We start from the raw sequence: 17307 nt of genomic DNA, 5'->3' as shown, positions 1-17307 counted from the left end.
ACCCACATTTATCCTTGCAGGGTCTCTAATCACCTGCTCTGTGGCCTGCTGTAGATTCCTAATGTTACGCTCCCTGTAGAGCTCTATCTATGTTCGCAGACAAGATGGCGGCGCCTTCCCCAGTAGGGTGGAGACCATCCAGCATCAGCAAGCCACGGCGGCCCTAGAACGAAGGCCAGTTATCAATAAAGCTAAACACTTGCTGTCTACAAGACAGCAAGGCTAATACAGATAAATGCATGGATCAGGGTCTCAGCATCAGCCATAGACAGGATGGGACGAATCTCTGCTATATTTCGCAGGTGGAAGAAAGCAGTCCTCGTAATATTTCTAATGTGGAGGTCAAAGGACAATGTAGGATCAAAAATTACCCCAAGCTTCCTCACGTTGTCAGTGTGATGTATGAAACATGAGCCTAGGCTGAGCGTTAACTGGTCAAATTGATGCCCATCTCTCACTGGACCAAGAACCATCATTTCAGTCTTATCAGAGTTTAAAAGTAGAAGGTTTCTAGACATCCAACTTCTCACTGATGCAAGGCAATCTTCTAAGGATTTTATGTGAACGAGATTACCAGCAGTTATCGGCATGTATAACTGAGTATCATCAGCACAGCAGTGAAAGGTAATTCCAAAATGCCGTAATATGTGCCCAAGGGGTGCTATTTAAAGGGAGAAAAGCAGGGGGCCTAAGATGGACCCCTGTGGAACCCCAAATGTCATGTCACTAAAATTAGAGGTAGTGTTACTGTACAAAGCACAGTGAGAACTGACAGGTGGTTCGGTTAGGACTCAAACGCAAGGCTCACAACCACAGCTCTGGTTGACAAACTTTAGTGGTGTGACAAGCGGTGGGCAGTACACAGGTAGGCAGTCCAAAAAACACAGCAGCAGTAATATAATCATCAGGCTTAATCATAGTTGGAACAAACGGGCAGCAGGTCGAATACACAATGAGGCACAAACGAGAGCTGGAAAGAAGGCACAGGGTGCATCAATCTGGCGAAGAAACAAAGCAGAATGAGCAGTATATATACACCCCAGTGATGAGCTGGAAATTGAGAACAGGTGAGCGTGAACAGCACCAGACAGGGGGGCGTGACCAGGGAGAGAGAGCGAGACAAACACGCCCACCACCAAGAAAGGCAGAAAGACCCAAGAAGGAAAGAATCCAACAAGAAAATAAACAAAAGGGAAGACAACCAACAGACAAAAACGGATCACAACCAAGAAATAAAAGCAGATCAAACACACCCCCTGACAGTAACCCCCCCCCCCCCCCCCCCACCGCAGCCGACCCCAGATGGCCCAGGAGAATCAGGGTGAGCGACATGAAAGTCACGAATAAGCACAGGATCCAAAATAAAGCGAGAGGGGACCCATGACCGCTCCTCGGGGCCATAACCCTCCCAATTGACCAGATACTGAAACCCACGACCGCACCGATGAGAGGCCAGGAGCCAGCGCACAGTGAAGACCGGGCCACCATCCACATCAATCAATCAATCAATCAATTTTTTTTTATATAGCGCCAAATCACAACAAACAGTTGCCCCAAGGTGCTTTATATTGTAAGGCAAGGCCATACAATAATTATGTAAAACCCCAACGGTCAAAACGACCCCCTGTGAGCAAGCACTTGGCTACAGTGGGAAGGAAAAACTCCCTTTTAACAGAAAGAAACCTCCAGCAGAACCAGGCTCAGGGAGGGGCAGTCTTCTGCTGGGACTTGTTGGGGCTGAGGGAGAGAACCGGGAAAAAGACATGCTGTGGAGGGGAGCAGAGATCGATCACTAATGATTAAATGCAGAGTGGTGCATACAGAGCAAAAAGAGAAAGAAACAGTGCATCATGGGAACCCCCCAGCAGTCTACGTCTATAGCAGCATAACTAAGGGATGGTTCAGGGTCACCTGATCCAGCCCTAACTATAAGCTTTAGCAAAAAGGAAAGTTTTAAGCCTAATCTTAAAAGTAGAGAGGGTGTCTGTCTCCCTGATCTGAATTGGGAGCTGGTTCCACAGGAGAGGAGCCTGAAAGCTGAAGGCTCTGCCTCCCGTTCTACTCTTACAAACCCTAGGAACTACAAGTAAGCCTGCAGTCTGAGAGCGAAGCGCTCTATTGGGGTGATATGGTACTACGAGGTCCCTAAGATAAGATGGGACCTGATTATTCAAAACCTTATAAGTAAGAAGAAGAATTTTAAATTCTATTCTAGAATTAACAGGAAGCCAATGAAGAGAGGCCAATATGGGTGAGATATGCTCTCTCCTTCTAGTCCCCGTCAGTACTCTAGCTGCAGCATTTTGAATTAACTGAAGGCTTTTTAGTTAACTTTTAGGACAACCTGATAATAATGAATTACAATAGTCCAGCCTAGAGGAAATAAATGCATGAATTAGTTTTTCAGCATCACTCTGAGACAAGACCTTTCTGATTTTAGAGATATTGCGTAAATGCAAAAAAGCAGTCCTACATATTTGTTTAATATGCGCTTTGAATGACATATCCTGATCAAAAATTACTCCAAGATTTCTCACAGTATTACTAGAGGTCAGGGTAATGCCATCCAGAGTAAGGATCTGGTTAGACACCATGTTTCTAAGATTTGTGGGGCCAAGTACAATAACTTCAGTTTTATGTGAGTTTAAAAGCAGGAAATTAGAGGTCATCCATGTCTTTATGTCTGTAAGACAATCCTGCAGTTTAGCTAATTGGTGTGTGTCCTCTGGCTTCATGGATAGATAAAGCTGGGTATCATTTGCGTAACAAATTTAAGCAATGCCGTCTAATAATACTGCCTAAGGGAAGCATGTATAAAGTGAATAAAATTGGTCCTAGCACAGAACCTTGTGGAACTCCATAATTAACTTTAGTCTGTGAAGAAGATTCCCCATTTACATGAACAAACTGTAATCTATTAGACAAATATGATTCAAACCACCGCAGCGCAGTGCCTTTAATACCTATGGCATGCTCTAATCTCTGTAATAAAATTTTATGGTCAACAGTATCAAAAGCAGCACTGAGGTCTAACAGAACAAGCACAGAGATGTGTCCACTGTCCGAGGCCATAAGAAGATCATTTGTAACCTTCACTAATGCTGTTTCTGTACTATGATGAATTCTAAAACCTGACTGAAACTCTTCAAATAGACCATTCCTCTGCAGATGATCAGTTAGCTGTTTTACAACTACCCTTTCAAGAATTTTTGAGAGAAAAGGAAGGTTGGAGATTGGCCTATAATTAGCTAAGATAGCTGGGTCAAGTGATGGCTTTTTAAGTAATGGTTTAATTACTGCCACCTTAAAAGCCTGTGGTACATAGCCAACTAAACAAAGATAGATTGATCATATTTAAGATCGAAGCATTAAATAATGGTAGGGCTTCCTTGAGCAGCCTGGTAGGAATGGGGTCTAATAAACATGTTGATGGTTTGGATGAAGTAACTAATGAAAATAACTCAGACAGAACAATCGGAGAGAAAGAGTCTAACCAAATACCGGCATCACTGAAAGCAGCCAAAGATAACGATACGTCTTTGGGATGGTTATGAGTATTTTTTTCTCTAATAGTTAAAATTTTGTTAGCAAAGAAAGTCATAAAGTCATTACTAGTTAAAGTTAATGGAATACTCAGCTCAATAGAGCTCTGACTCTTTGTCAGCCTGGCTACAGTGCTGAAAAGAAACCTGGGGTTGTTCTTATTTTCTTAAATTAGTGATGAGTAGAAAGATGTCCTAGCTTTACGGAGGGCTTTTTTATAGAGCAACAGACTCTTTTTCCAGGCTACGTGAAGATCTTCTAAATTATTGAGACGCCATTTCCTCTCCAACTTACGGGTTATCTGCTTTAAGCTACGAGTTTGTGAGTTATACCACGGAGTCAGACACTTCTGATTTAATGCTCTCTTTTTCAGAGGAGCTACAGCATCCAAAGTTATCTTCAATGAGGATGTAAAACTACTGACGAGATACTCTATCTCCCTTACAGAGTTTAGGTAGCTACTCTGCACTGTGTTGGTATATGGCATTAGAGAACATAAAGAAGGAATCATATCCTTAAACCTAGTTACAGTGCTTTCTGAAAGACTTCTAGTGTAATGAAACTTATTCCCCACTGCTGGGTAGTCCATCAGAGTAAATGTAAATGTTATTAAGAAATGATCAGACAGAAGGGAGTTTTCAGGGAATACTGTTAAGTCTTCTATTTCCATACCATAAGTCAGAACAAGATCTAAGATATGATTAAAGTGGTGGGTGGACTCATTTACTTTTTGAGCAAAGCCAATAGAGTCTAATAATAGATTAAATGCAGTGTTGAGGCTGTCATTCTCAGCATCTGTGTGGATGTTAAAATCGCCCACTATAATTATCTTATCTGAGCTAAGCACTAAGTCAGACAAAAGGTCTGAAAATTCACAGAGAAACTCACAGTAACGACCAGGTGGACGATAGATAATAACAAATAAAACTCGTTTTTGGGACTTCCAATTTGGATGGACAAGACTAAGAGACAAGCTTTCAAATGAATTAAAGCTCTGTCTGGGTTTTTGATTAATTAATAAGCTGGAATGGAAGATTGCTGCTAATCCTCCGCCCCGGCCCGTGCTACGAGCATTCTGACAGTTAGTGTGACTCGGGGGTGTTGACTCATTTAAACTAACATATTCATCCTGCTGTAACCAGGTTTCTGTTAGGCAGAATAAATCAATATGTTGATCAATTATTATATCATTTACCAACAGGGACTTGCTGGTTATTGGTGGTCTGGGAGCAGGCACCGTCTCTACGGGGATGGGGTAATGAGGGGATGGCAGGGGGAGAGAAGCTGCAGAGAGGTGTGTAAGACTACAACTCTGCTTCCTGGTCCCAACCCTGGATAGTCACGGTTTGGAAGATTTAAGAAAATTGGCCAGATTTCTAGAAATGAGAGCTGCTCCATCCAAAGTGGGATGGATGCCGTCTCTCCTAACAAGACCTCCACATACCAGGCGGAGGGCGGGGGAAGGGCAGGAGGGCACAGAACGATCGACCAAACAGGCTTGACATTACCGACATGGAAAGTTGGGTGGACACGCATGGACTGAGGGAGATGGAGACGGACAGAAACAGGATTAATGACCTTGGAGACCGGAAAGGGGCCGATGAACCTGGGAGCCAATTTCCTAGCTACACCCCGAAGCGACAAATGGCGTGTTGAGACCGCTGCCCCGTCCAGCGTCCCGGGGCAGCGGTCCTCTTACGGTCAGCGGCCATTTTATAAGTCCCCACGGAACGTGACAAAAAAGTTTGCGCACGCTCCCAGGTTCGCCGGCAACTAAGGATCAAACTGAGAGGTGAGGGACCTGAGGAGTTAAGACTGACCGAGGGAAAAAGTGCAGGCTGGTGACCAAAAACCACATGAAAGGGGGAATAACCGGTGGAAGTTGAGGGTAAACTATTATGGGCAAGTTCGACCCGAGGAAGTTAGTCCGACCAGGAGGCGGGGTGCCGTGACGCAAGCAACCGAAGGCCTTTCTCCAAGTCTTGATTTATCCGTTCCGCCTGCGCATTGGTCTGTGGATGACCCCAAGGAGACGGCAAAACTCTCAGAAATGGGCTACAAACTGCGGGCCCCGGTCGGAGACTATATCCTGAGGCAGGCCGTGTAGTTTAAAGACCCGGTTTAACATGACCACTGCTGTTTCTCTTGCTGATGGTAGTTTACTTAAAGGAATAAAATGAACCATCTTTGAGAGTCGATCTACCACCGTTAAAACCACAGTGTGTCCCTTGGAGGAGGGGAAGCTGGTCACAAAATTCATGGCAATATGAGGCCATGGGCGAGATGGAATAGGTAACGGCAACAAGGGCCCCGCTGGTGGGCAGTTTGAGGACTTATGCATAGTACATACCTGGCAGGCAGATACATATTCAGAGATGTCCTTAACTAGGCCTGGCCACCAAAATCTTTGCTGCACTATAAACAAGGTTTTCTTAATTCCGGGATGACAGAACATCTGACAGTCATGACACCAGCGGATCGTTTCACTTGTGAGGTTAGGAGGAACAAAAAGTCTTCCCTGCGGACAACCGGTAGGAACTGGCGCATCCCCGACTGCAGATTTCATTTTGGAGTCAATGTCCCAAGTTAAAGCGGACACAAAACATGAGGCGGGTAAAATCGTTCCTGGATCAACGGGCTTATCTACCGGACCTCCCAGTCAAGATAAACCATCTGGTTTACCATTTTTAATGCCCGGGCGGTAGGACAGGGTGAAATTGAAACGACTAAAAAATATTGCCCATCGGGCTTGACGGGCATTGAGCCGTTTAGCAGTGCGGGGGTATTCAAGGTTTTTGTGATCCGTGTAAACGATGAACGGAAACTGTGCCCCCTCCAGCCAGTGCCGCCACTCCTCCAAAGCCACTTTAATCGCTAACAGCTCGCGGTCGCTGATGCCATAATTACGTTCTGTTAGGGTCAGTTTCTTTGACAAAAAGGCGCACGGGTGCAGCCTGTTGTCAGTGGGGTTCCTCTGGGACAGAACAGCACCCACTCTTACATTGGAGGCATCAACTTGCACAACGAACTGCCGTGTGGGGTCAGGGAGGAGCAGCACGGGAGCCGTGGTGAAGCGATTCTTTAGGACTCTGAACGCCTCGTCACATTCCGGCAACCAAACGGGTGGAGGGACGAGGTGATAGCATGCAGGGGAGCAGCAACTGTACTGAAACCTCAAATAAATTTGCGATAGAAATTAGCAAAACCTAAAAAGGGCTGCACCTCCTTATGGGAGGTGGGAACCACCCATTCTTGCACTGCTGCCACCTTTGTGAGATCCATCTTTATCTCCCCTGCGGAAATTACAAAACCTAAAAAGGAGACTGTGGATTTATGAAACTCACATTTTTCGGCTTTTACAAACAGCCCATTTTGCAATAACATTTGTATCACTTGGCAAACATGGCAGGTATGAGTGGTCAGATCGGGGGAAAAATAAGAATATCATCCAGGTTGACAAAAACAAACTTATTCAGGAAGTCTCGTAGCACATCATTAACCAAGTTTTGGAAAACTGCGGGCACGTTCGTGAGTCCAAATGGCATCACAAGATATTCATAGTGACCGGAGGGTGTGTTAAAGGCCGTCTTCCATTCATCACCTTGTTTTATTCTTACCAAATGATATGCGTGCCGCAAGTCAAGCTTAGTAATTGTTGGAGCCTTCCAACAATTCAAACGCGGAAGAGATTAGAGGCAGCAGGTAATGATTATTTACTGTGATCTCATTCAAACCGCGGTAATCGATGCAGGGATGGAGTGTTTTATCCTTCTTTTCTACAAAGAAGAAACCCACCCCTGCCGGTGACGAAGATGAGCGTATTAACCCAGCCGCTAATGACTCCTGTATGTACTCATTCATAGCGTGGCGTTTTGGTGCGGATAGAGAAAATAGCTTTCCTCGTGTTAGAGTCGCCCCAGGGAGAAGCTCAATGGCACAGTCATAATTGCGGTGCAGTGGTAATGATTTAGCTTTTGCTTTGCTAAAAACGGTGGCGAGGTCATGGTAGCACTTGGGAACCCCAGTAAGATCCGGGTTGATACCCTGTGAAATACAGGCAGTTTTTGGCAAACATACATTGATACATGATGGGCTCCAAGAAATAATCTCGCCTTTAACCCAATCAAAGTTAGGCCCATGATGTTGTAGCCAGGGGTGCCCCAGAATGATCGGGTGAGTCATATTATCCATTACATGAAAACTAATTGATTCAGAGTGAGAGTGGGAAATTAGGATTTTGACCAACTGAGTGCGGTGAGTGATTTGAATGTGACCATCCACAGCATGTACCACCAGGGGGCGAGGGAGCTTAAACATCTTAAGGTGAAGGAACCTGGTAAGACAGGACAAGATCAAATTGGCATCAGAACCAGAATCTACAAAAGCAGATACGTCTATGGCGAAGTGGTCAGATGTTAATGTGGCTGGGATTATATTTTGAGTAGAAACAGAGGAGATGTAATTAAGACTCACCCGTACCTCGGATCTTGGCCGCACGGTGGCATCCCTGGCTTGACAACTGGAAATCAAGTGTCCTGATTGTCCACATTAAAAGCAGAGGCCGTGCTCACGGCGGTGCTGTCACTCCATTTGTGACAGGCACGTTCCCCAGCTGCATTGCCTCCTCTGCACTGTGTGGAGGGGTGTCGGACCAAGTGTGAGTGGAGGAGGAGGAGGAATGGGCCGGAGGCGTGTCCGTTCAGTGGTCTGGATAGCAGTTTGCTCGTCGTGGGCGGTTCTGCAGACGGCGGTCAGTATGGATGGCCAGCGCTATTAATTCATCTAGATCATCCAGTAAGTCGCTGGCTATTAATTGATCCTGAATGTCAGCAGACAGACCCTGGGAAATTGAGGAGGGCCGCCGGGTTCCATTCGCTCTTTCACCCATATTGGCCTCTCTTCATTGGCTTCCTGTTAATTCTAGAATAGAATTTAAAATTCTTCTTCTTACTTACAAGGTTTTGAATAATCAGGTCCCATCTTATCTTAGGGACCTCATAGTACCATATCACCCCAATAGAGCGCTTCGCTCTCAGACTGCAGGCTTACTTGTAGTTCCTAGGGTTTTTAAGAGTAGAATGGGAGGCAGAGCCTTCAGCTTTCAGGCTCCTCTCCTGTGGAACCAGCTCCAAATTCGGATTAGGGAGACAGACACCCTCTCTACTTTTAAGATTAGGCTTAAAACTTTCCTTTTTGCTAAAGCTTATAGTTAGGGCTGGATCAGGTGACCCTGAACCATCCCTTAGTTATGCTGCTATAGACTTAGACTGCTGGGGGGGGGGTTCCCATGATGCACTGAGTGTTTCTTTCTCTTTTTGCTCTGTATGCACCACTCTGCATTTAATCATTAGTGATTGATCTCTGCTCCCCTCCACAGCATGTCTTTTTCCTGGTTCTCTCCCTTAGCCCCAACCAGTCCCAGCAGAAGACTGCCCCTCCCTGAGCCTGGTTCTGCTGGAGGTTCCTTCCTGTTAAAAGGGAGTTTTTCCTTCCCACTGTCGCCAAGTGCTTGCTCACAGGTGGTCGTTTTGACTGTTGGGGTTTTTACGTAATTATTGTATGGCTTTGCCTTACAACATAAAGCGCCTTGGGGCAACTGTTTGTTGTGATTTGGCGCTATATAAATAAAATTGATTTGATTTGATTTGATTTAGCTGCAAGAATGTCTATCGCGAAAGTCTATCGTGTAATCTGTTACCCGGCGGCTGCCCTGCCTCAGCCTCATGAGGGAGTGCACTATCTCGCTTCCCGGAGCTGTGTACTGGAATACTTGTTGGAGAGCCATGGTAAACGCCGGGAGAGAAGCACAGGCAGGAGATTGTCAACTCCACTCCGCAACTGCCCAGGCAGCTGCTCGACCGGATAGGTGAGTGATCATATACGCGATTTTTGTTCTGTCTGTTGGGAACATGGGTGACATCAGCTCTCGGTCTGATGTCGCCAGTTTCACCAGAGAAACGTTCTGGTTGTGACAGTTGATTACAGACCACTGGGGCTGATGCAGGAACTGGTGTGGGCGTCGGTGCGGCTGCTAACGGCCCCGGTGGGCTGGAGACACCGGTGGCTGCGTCCGATAAATCCTGAGGCCTGAGTTGCACCAGAAGCTGACTCATCTGCGCGCTGACTGTGGTCATGAATATGTCCTGGCGTTTTGCAAGTTCGCTAAACCCAGAACTCAGCTTGGCAAGCTGGTCTTCCTGCTGCACGAGCTGCTGACTGTGGTGTCGCACCGCCAGCTGGAAGGGGTCTGAGCCTGCAGTGTCCATCGTTGGCCAGACTGATCTGACAGGTGGTTCGGTTAGGACACAAATGCAAGGCTCACAAACACAGCTCTGGTTGACAAACTTTAGTGGTGTGACAAGCGGTGGTCGGTACACAGGTAGGCAGACACCCCCTGACAAGAATGACTGGTCAAGTATGATGTCAACCATGCAAGGGTACTCCCAGTAATACCAAAATGATTTTCCAGCCTATCAAGTAGAATATAATGATCCACGGTAGCACTGAGATCTAACAGCACCAGAAATGTAGTGGTGTCCGAATCCATTTTAAGCACATTGTACTGGAAGAACATTGTACTGCAATGCACCATTGGAGATCTGGGGTTTGGAGTTTTAAACGTTGTTATTATGGTTCATGTTAGTTTAATAGTGTCGCTAGGTGTTATTGATTTATTGTGTTTTGCGTTTCAATTAGTTTAGTCAGTTTAGTTAAATTTTATGTTGCTGTTACCATGAGTGACTTAAGCGTCATGTTGGTACAATAAGTGAAATGTGTATTGCTTTGAGCACCATCTCTGTCAAAATAAAAACATTTGCTTACAGCAGATTGCAGAGAAGACAAAAAGCTGTGTGTGTGTGTGTGTGTGTGTGTGTGTGTGTGTGTGTGTGTGTGTGTGTGTGTGTGTGTGTGTGTGTGTGTGTGTGTGTGTGTGTGTGTGTGTGTGTGTGCGTGCAATTTTGATCATGCACAATCTGTGGGGAGCTGACATTTGCCATTTAGTATACTTATGTATTTTGGGTTAAGAATGAACAGCACCAAAATCGAACGTTGACAGGATTAATATTTTTAGAGAAGCTACATATATTAGCTAATAACACTGAACAATGGACATTGATATTTACATTCTGTACTCACACGCCAATCCAGCAGGGGGTGGTAAATCATCAATATATTAAAAGTCTGTGTGTGATTTTACTTAGTAAGTTTAATGTAAGCATATAATCTAATTGTAAATATGTTAAAAGTACATGGATGAAACAAGAAAGTCAAAACACATTTCCATTGTGGTCCATTTAAAAATCAAATGACAAAATAGAAGTAAATATAAAATAATACTCAATAATAATAATACAATAATAATAATAATAGTGTGTATATGATAACAAGAACCTAAACAATTTATAAATACATTAAGACAGTAAATTAACATTAAAAATTACATAATTAACAGGAAATAAAAGGATTCAGTTCTTCTTCAAAAAGCTGTTGAGGTCTAACTTCTATGGTTCTAAAAACATTCTGGACTCATGTCATTTCAACTCATTATAGAAACTGCACAACTTATTGCCACCCTTGAAAATGTCAGCTACCTATTTTATAAACACAACACAATCTAGAGCCAGTAGATCCCCACGGCCACCATGCTAGTTTGATATCATTTCACTGGGCGTGTGGCCAAAACAAGCACAACTTTTTGTCTTTTTGACCGCATACCAACAAAACTGTTTAAGGACCTGTGGCACACTCTTGGGCCTATTGTGTTGGAAACTATTAATCTGTCATTAACTTCGTGATCTGTTCCTAAATGTTTCAAATCTGCAGTGATTAAACCATTACTTAAAGGAGACCTGCACTGAAAAAAATGCAGTCAGATTTTTTGAACAAAAAATGACTTACATTTACACGAGATCCTTCTGAATGTAATAAAGTAAATCTGCAAGCCCAGATCTGTCATTCAACGGAGAAATCTTCATTTGAAAATGACAAATTTACAGCTAACATTTAGCCCTCCGCAAATTGTCCCTCTCATCATGGACGCTGCCGAGACGTCACGGACAAGACCCTCTCCCAGCATGCATTGCGCCAATTGTAATTTGTGGATTTACGTCAGTTTGCATCTGCACCTTTTTCTTGTCTTATACGGAAGGATCTACTTTTTTAAAACTTCATATTGTCTTGTGGCATGTTTGGTGAGTACACATTTCTTTTATTTGTGCTTGAAAATTATTTTGGGGGACTTTTTCATACGCCCGTTTGATTGAGTGGTGTCACAATGAACGGTGCCCCCTGTCGATGTCGTTGCTGATCTGAGCACACAGATCTGTATCTCACATTCATTGCAGCTTACTTTTGGATGTAGAAACCAGGACGTGTATAAGTAACATTACTAACAGATAAAATCAATTTCAATGTGGGATCGGACTGAAGGCGGGAGCGCGTGGTCTTGTCCCTGACGTCATGGAAATGATACGGCTGTACAAACTGTTTTCACAGAGGGCTAAATTTTAGCTGCAAATTTGTCATTTTTAAACGAAGATTTCTCCGCTGAATTACAAATTTGGGCTTACAGATTTACTTTACTGCATTCACAAGGGTCTTATAAATACATATCAGCTATTTCTTTCTGAAATCTGACCACATTTATTTCAATGCAGGTCTACTTTAAGTAATCTAATCTTGACCCTTGTGTATTGAAAAATTGTATGCCAATATCAAACTTATCATTTTGTTTAAATATTCTGGAAAAAGTGGTTTCACAGCAGCTCATAGACCACCTTGCTGAGAATAATCTTTCTGAGCCACTGCGGTCTGTATTTAGAATGCATCATTCCACACAGTCAGCTCTGAATTAAGTGGTAAATGATCTTCTGGTTACAGTGGATTCAGACACCTCGATGGTTGTGGTGCCGTTAGATCTTAGTGCTGCGTTTGATATGGTGGATCACCATATTGTACCTGATAGGCTGACAGAATTTTTTGCTGGTAAAGTGAGCACAGCTTAACGGTCAATAACATTTGTAAAACCTAAAATCATGTTAGTTCCTGTCTGTTGTGTGTCTGCAATAGTCAGGCTGCTGTGAGGAGCTCAGCACTTCCCGGAGAGCACTGTGCCTTTACTGCACGGTGGCAGAAGACATCAAACGCAAGGCACTTTTCACTCATGGTGACAACATAACTCTTCACAAAACTGACTACACTACTTGAACTATAAAAAATGCAACAAATCTATAACACTAACAACACTGCAAGACCAATATGTACCACAACAACAACAATAAAAAACCCAAACCCCCAAAACCCATAATGCATTGCAGCACAAAAATTCACAGTCTTAGCGACCAGCCCGGCTCACTTCGGAGCATCAACAGGATCATTTCTGAGCGTCAGTTGCGGTGCACCAATTATCGCCTCATTTCTGCTTAAAACTGTACTCTAGTCATCATCTATCTCAGCGACAGATATCTGAAGCTTTTGTACAACAATCATTTCCACATAAATTCAGCATTATTTCGTAATAAAAGATGGGGGACCAATCAGAGAGCCACAACAGCACGTCTGAGGTGCTACTGCACCTAATTCATTTCAGAGCATCAGTAGCGATTCACTGATCACCTCATTTTCTGCTTCAAATGGCCTCGTTTCTGCTTAAAACTGACTTTAGAATTATTTAAGAGGTTTTACTTTGTCATCTGATGGTTAATAATTATTCCCTTTGATCGCTTTGGATGAAGAGAGTCCATCTCAGACATGCTGCTGTGATCCGAAATGACGCATGTGCAGTGAAGGCACATGGACCAATTTTTAGGGGGGACTGTTCAGTCAGTGACCCCAGCGATTGCTACAATATTTATAAACCGTTAAAAGAGCTGTAGTCACAAACACAAAACAAATGCACGAAAAATAAATAAATAAAAAATAAAATTCCAAACACTGTCATTGTCTTTATTAAATCAACAACAACAACAACAACAATACAGAAATGGCTCACCTGTGCTGTGTTCAATGCAACTGGTAAAATCCACACCTCATCCATTGCATTGAGCTTCCCCAGCGAAGAAAACCCAAGCAAGTTTTATCTTTACATAAAAATCCAGCAATAAGTGTCTTTTCACTTTGAAGCATTCTAAAGCATTGATTCAACTTGCCATTACAAATTGGCAATACCAAGGACGCCATTTGCACCCAGTCACATGTTCACTCAGCTGTTTAATTCCACTTTCACATTTCATTTTGAATTTGTCCAAAAGGTGAGCACCATTTTTCTACTCATGTGTACTAGTTTGTTAGCTGGGCAGAGCACAGTGATGAGCTCACAATATGCCCAGTGTTCAGCAAACAGACAAACTACATGTGAGGTCAATCACAGCTGTTTTTAAATTTGATCATTCATCCTACATTTACGAACTATTCAGCATGTGGGAGACACGTCAATGGGATAGTACAGTAGAGTTCAGAAGAATAGTAGTGCTATGTGACTAAAAAGATTAATCCAGGTTTTGAGTATATTTCTTATTGTTACATGGGAAACAAGGTTCCAGTAGATTCAGTAGATTCTCACAAATCCAACAAGACCAAGCATTCATGATATGCACACTCTTAAGGCTATGAAATTGGGCTATTAGTAAAAAAAAAAGTAGAAAAAGGGGTGTTCACAATAATAGTAGTGTGGCATTCAGTCAGTGAGTTCGTCAATTTTGTGGAACAAACAGGTGTGAATCAGTTGTCCCCTATTTAAGGATGAAGCAGCACCTGTTGAACATGCTTTTCTCTTTGAAAGCCAGAGGAAAATGGGACATTCAAGACATTGTTCAGAAGAACAGCGTAGTTTGATTAAAAAGTTGATTGGAGAGGGGAAAACATGTACGCAGGTGCAAAAAACTATAGGCTGTTCATCTACAATGATCTCCAATGCTTTAAAATGGACAAAAAAACCAGAGACACGTGGAAGAAAATGGAAAACAACCATCAAAATGGATAGAAGAATAACCAGAATGGCAAAGGCTCACCCATTGATCAGCTCCAGGATGATCAAAGACAGTCTGGAGTTACCTGTAAGTGCTGTGACAGTGAGAAGACGCCTGTGTGAAGCTAATTTATTTGCAAGAATCCCCCGCAAAGTCCCTCTGTTAAATAAAAGACATGTGCAGAAGAGGTTACATTTTGCCAAAGAACACATCAACTGGCCTAAAGAGAAATGGAGGAATATTTTATGAACTGATAAGAGTAAAATTGTTCTTTTTGGGTCCAAGGGTCACAGACAGTTTGTGAGACAACCCCTAAACTCTGAATTCAGGCCACAGTTCACAGTGAAGACAGTGAAGCATGGTGGTGATCATGATATGGGCATGTTTCTCCTACTATGGTGTTGGGCCTATATATCATACCAGGTGTCAAGGATCAGTTTAGATATGTCAAAATACTTGAATAGGTCATGTTGCCTTATGCTGAAGAGGACATGCCCTTGAAATGGGTGTTTCAACAAGACAATGACCCCAAGCACACTAGTAAATGAGCAAAATCTTGGTTCCAAACCAACAAAATTAATGCCTCGCAGATGTGAAGAAATCATGAAAAACTGTGCTTATACAACTAAATACTAGTTTAGTGATTCACAGGATTGCTAAAAAAGCAGTTTGAACATAATAGTTTTGAGTTTGTAGCGTCAACAGCAGATGCTACTATGATTGTGAGCACCCCCTTTTCTACTTTTTTTTTTTACTAATAGCCCAATTTCATAGCCTTAAGAGTGTGCATATCATGAATGCTTGGTCTTGTTGGATTTGTGAGAATCTACTGAATCTACTGGTACCTTGTTTCCCATGTAACAATAAGAAATATACTCAAAACCTGGATTAAACTTTTTAGTCACATAGCACTACTATTATTCTGAACACTACTGTATATAGATAAACCATTGTTGATATTTGAAGCAGTGTGGTGCGTCAAATTTCATCAGATGCAACAGAGTTTGTACTTATTGTACGTTATTTTAATTTGGTGAGTTACATGATGCTACTATTTATATTTTTAAGTTGTGTAAACAATCTGGTTCACACACACACTCACTCATCTACATCCTGGCTGTCTAAGCCCTACACTGTTACCAATTCAATTACCTGCCAGAGGCAGGTAATTTATGCAGCCATTTATCTGGGAAAAGCAAAGCTCCCAAGAAATAAGACAATAAAATGGACTCCAGCAGCGAAGCATTGCACAGTGATTCGTGCAGAGTGATCGGTGATGAAGCCTGTTTACATGTGATCTTATTTATCCACATAAACCACATACCTTATAACCTGATCCCAGCTGATGAATTGCAAATATCTGTGCTGGATTGAGGGCATCGCTGAACACATAGACAGCTCCTATCTGTCCGCAGAACACTCTGTTAGTGTCCGCTGTTTCTGAGGAGCCCAGGAAACACTTGTCATAACTCTGTGGGTGGAGAGAGAGAGAGAGAGAGAGAGAGAGAGAGAGAGAGAGAGAGAGAGAGAGAGAGAGAGAGACATCACATTATTTAACACTCTGGAGCATACTGTAAATAACTAAACAGAATCAATTCCAGCACAGCTGAAATACAGCAGGATGAAAGAATTACAACACTTGATTATACGAATGGAATAAAAAAGAAACAGGCAGCATAGACCATTTATGAGCATTATAATCACAGGTTTGCTTCAACAGTTTTACACAAGTTCTATCGTCTGTGATGTTAGACTCAAATTAATTTTTCTGAATCTGTCCAAATTAGGAAAGGTAACAAACACCAGTTTTCATTCATTTAATGATGTCTCAGGGCAAAACCTGACTATCTCTAACAGAGAGGAAAAAAAAATTGAGTAATATATGAAGGGATGGGGCCCCTATCCATCTTCTGGAATCAGAACTGGACACATGCAAAATGAGAAAGACATTCAGAGTTCATATCTCCACCAAGGTTCTGCAGTCCCCTCAAGGTTGAGCATATAATGATCACCTGTGATCATGACCTTTGATCAAGATCTTTATCACTGTTTTCTAAACCTCACCAAGGAGGCTGTGTTTTCAATGCTATTTCACTGAATGTCATTCCTATTGCAAAAGTATGTGAATAATGCAATTTCGCAAAATCAAATCAATCAATAACATTCAGTGAAATTGACAGGTTGAGCCTTGGTCAAGGATAGCTGATTACATTTGATGCAAATCAAATATCATATATTAAAGGCAAGACCTGCCCCTTGATATTGAGATGCACCAAAATATTACTTAAGGCCAAACTTCCAGAGGGTCCAAATAAAGAGGAGAGTGATGGATAGTTCAGGTGGTTTATTTCTCTCCTTTTGCAGGCAATGAGAGCATGTGGTTTTCTGTAAAAAAATAAAATAAAAATAAAATACACCAATGGATTACTGCATCTTCATTTGCCTGTAACCCCCACTATTAAAATCCCTGAAACACACTTCAACTGACTGATTAACTACAGTGGTGTCCAAAGTATTCCAGAAAGGGCCAAGAGGGTGCAGGTTTTCTGTGCAGCCACTGATTCCAGCAGGTGATTTAACTGATTAACATCACTTTGAGCAGATGGGATGAGTTCATCAGTGAAACCACCTGCTGGAGTCAGTGGCTGCACAGAAAACCTGCACCCTCTCAGCCCTTTCTGGAATACTTTGGACACCAATGGATTAGCAGATTAACACACACAAATAAACACTATCATATGAGAAAATTTGTGTAATGCTCATTGTAAACATTACCCTAACAAGCGAGATCAATAAC

The 17307-nt window shown here is 42.7% G+C and overlaps 1 protein-coding gene across 1 annotated transcript in view; it reads right to left on the bottom strand.

The window, feature by feature from the left end:
* The window catches only part of nbeab (neurobeachin b), a 1103372-nt gene that overhangs the window by 666875 nt on the left and 419190 nt on the right, over window positions 1-17307 (bottom strand). The window contains exon 8 of the mRNA XM_034168398.1: window positions 15835-15981. Coding sequence (XP_034024289.1) covers window positions 15835-15981 — 147 coding nt within the window. The remainder of the gene's footprint in view (window positions 1-15834; window positions 15982-17307) is intronic.

Source organism: Thalassophryne amazonica, chromosome 4, assembly GCF_902500255.1.
Source record: "Thalassophryne amazonica chromosome 4, fThaAma1.1, whole genome shotgun sequence".
NCBI classification, from domain to species: Eukaryota; Metazoa; Chordata; class Actinopteri; order Batrachoidiformes; family Batrachoididae; genus Thalassophryne; species Thalassophryne amazonica.
The sequence above is the reverse complement of the archived record's forward strand: the minus strand, read 5'-3'. Positions and strand labels throughout refer to the sequence as shown.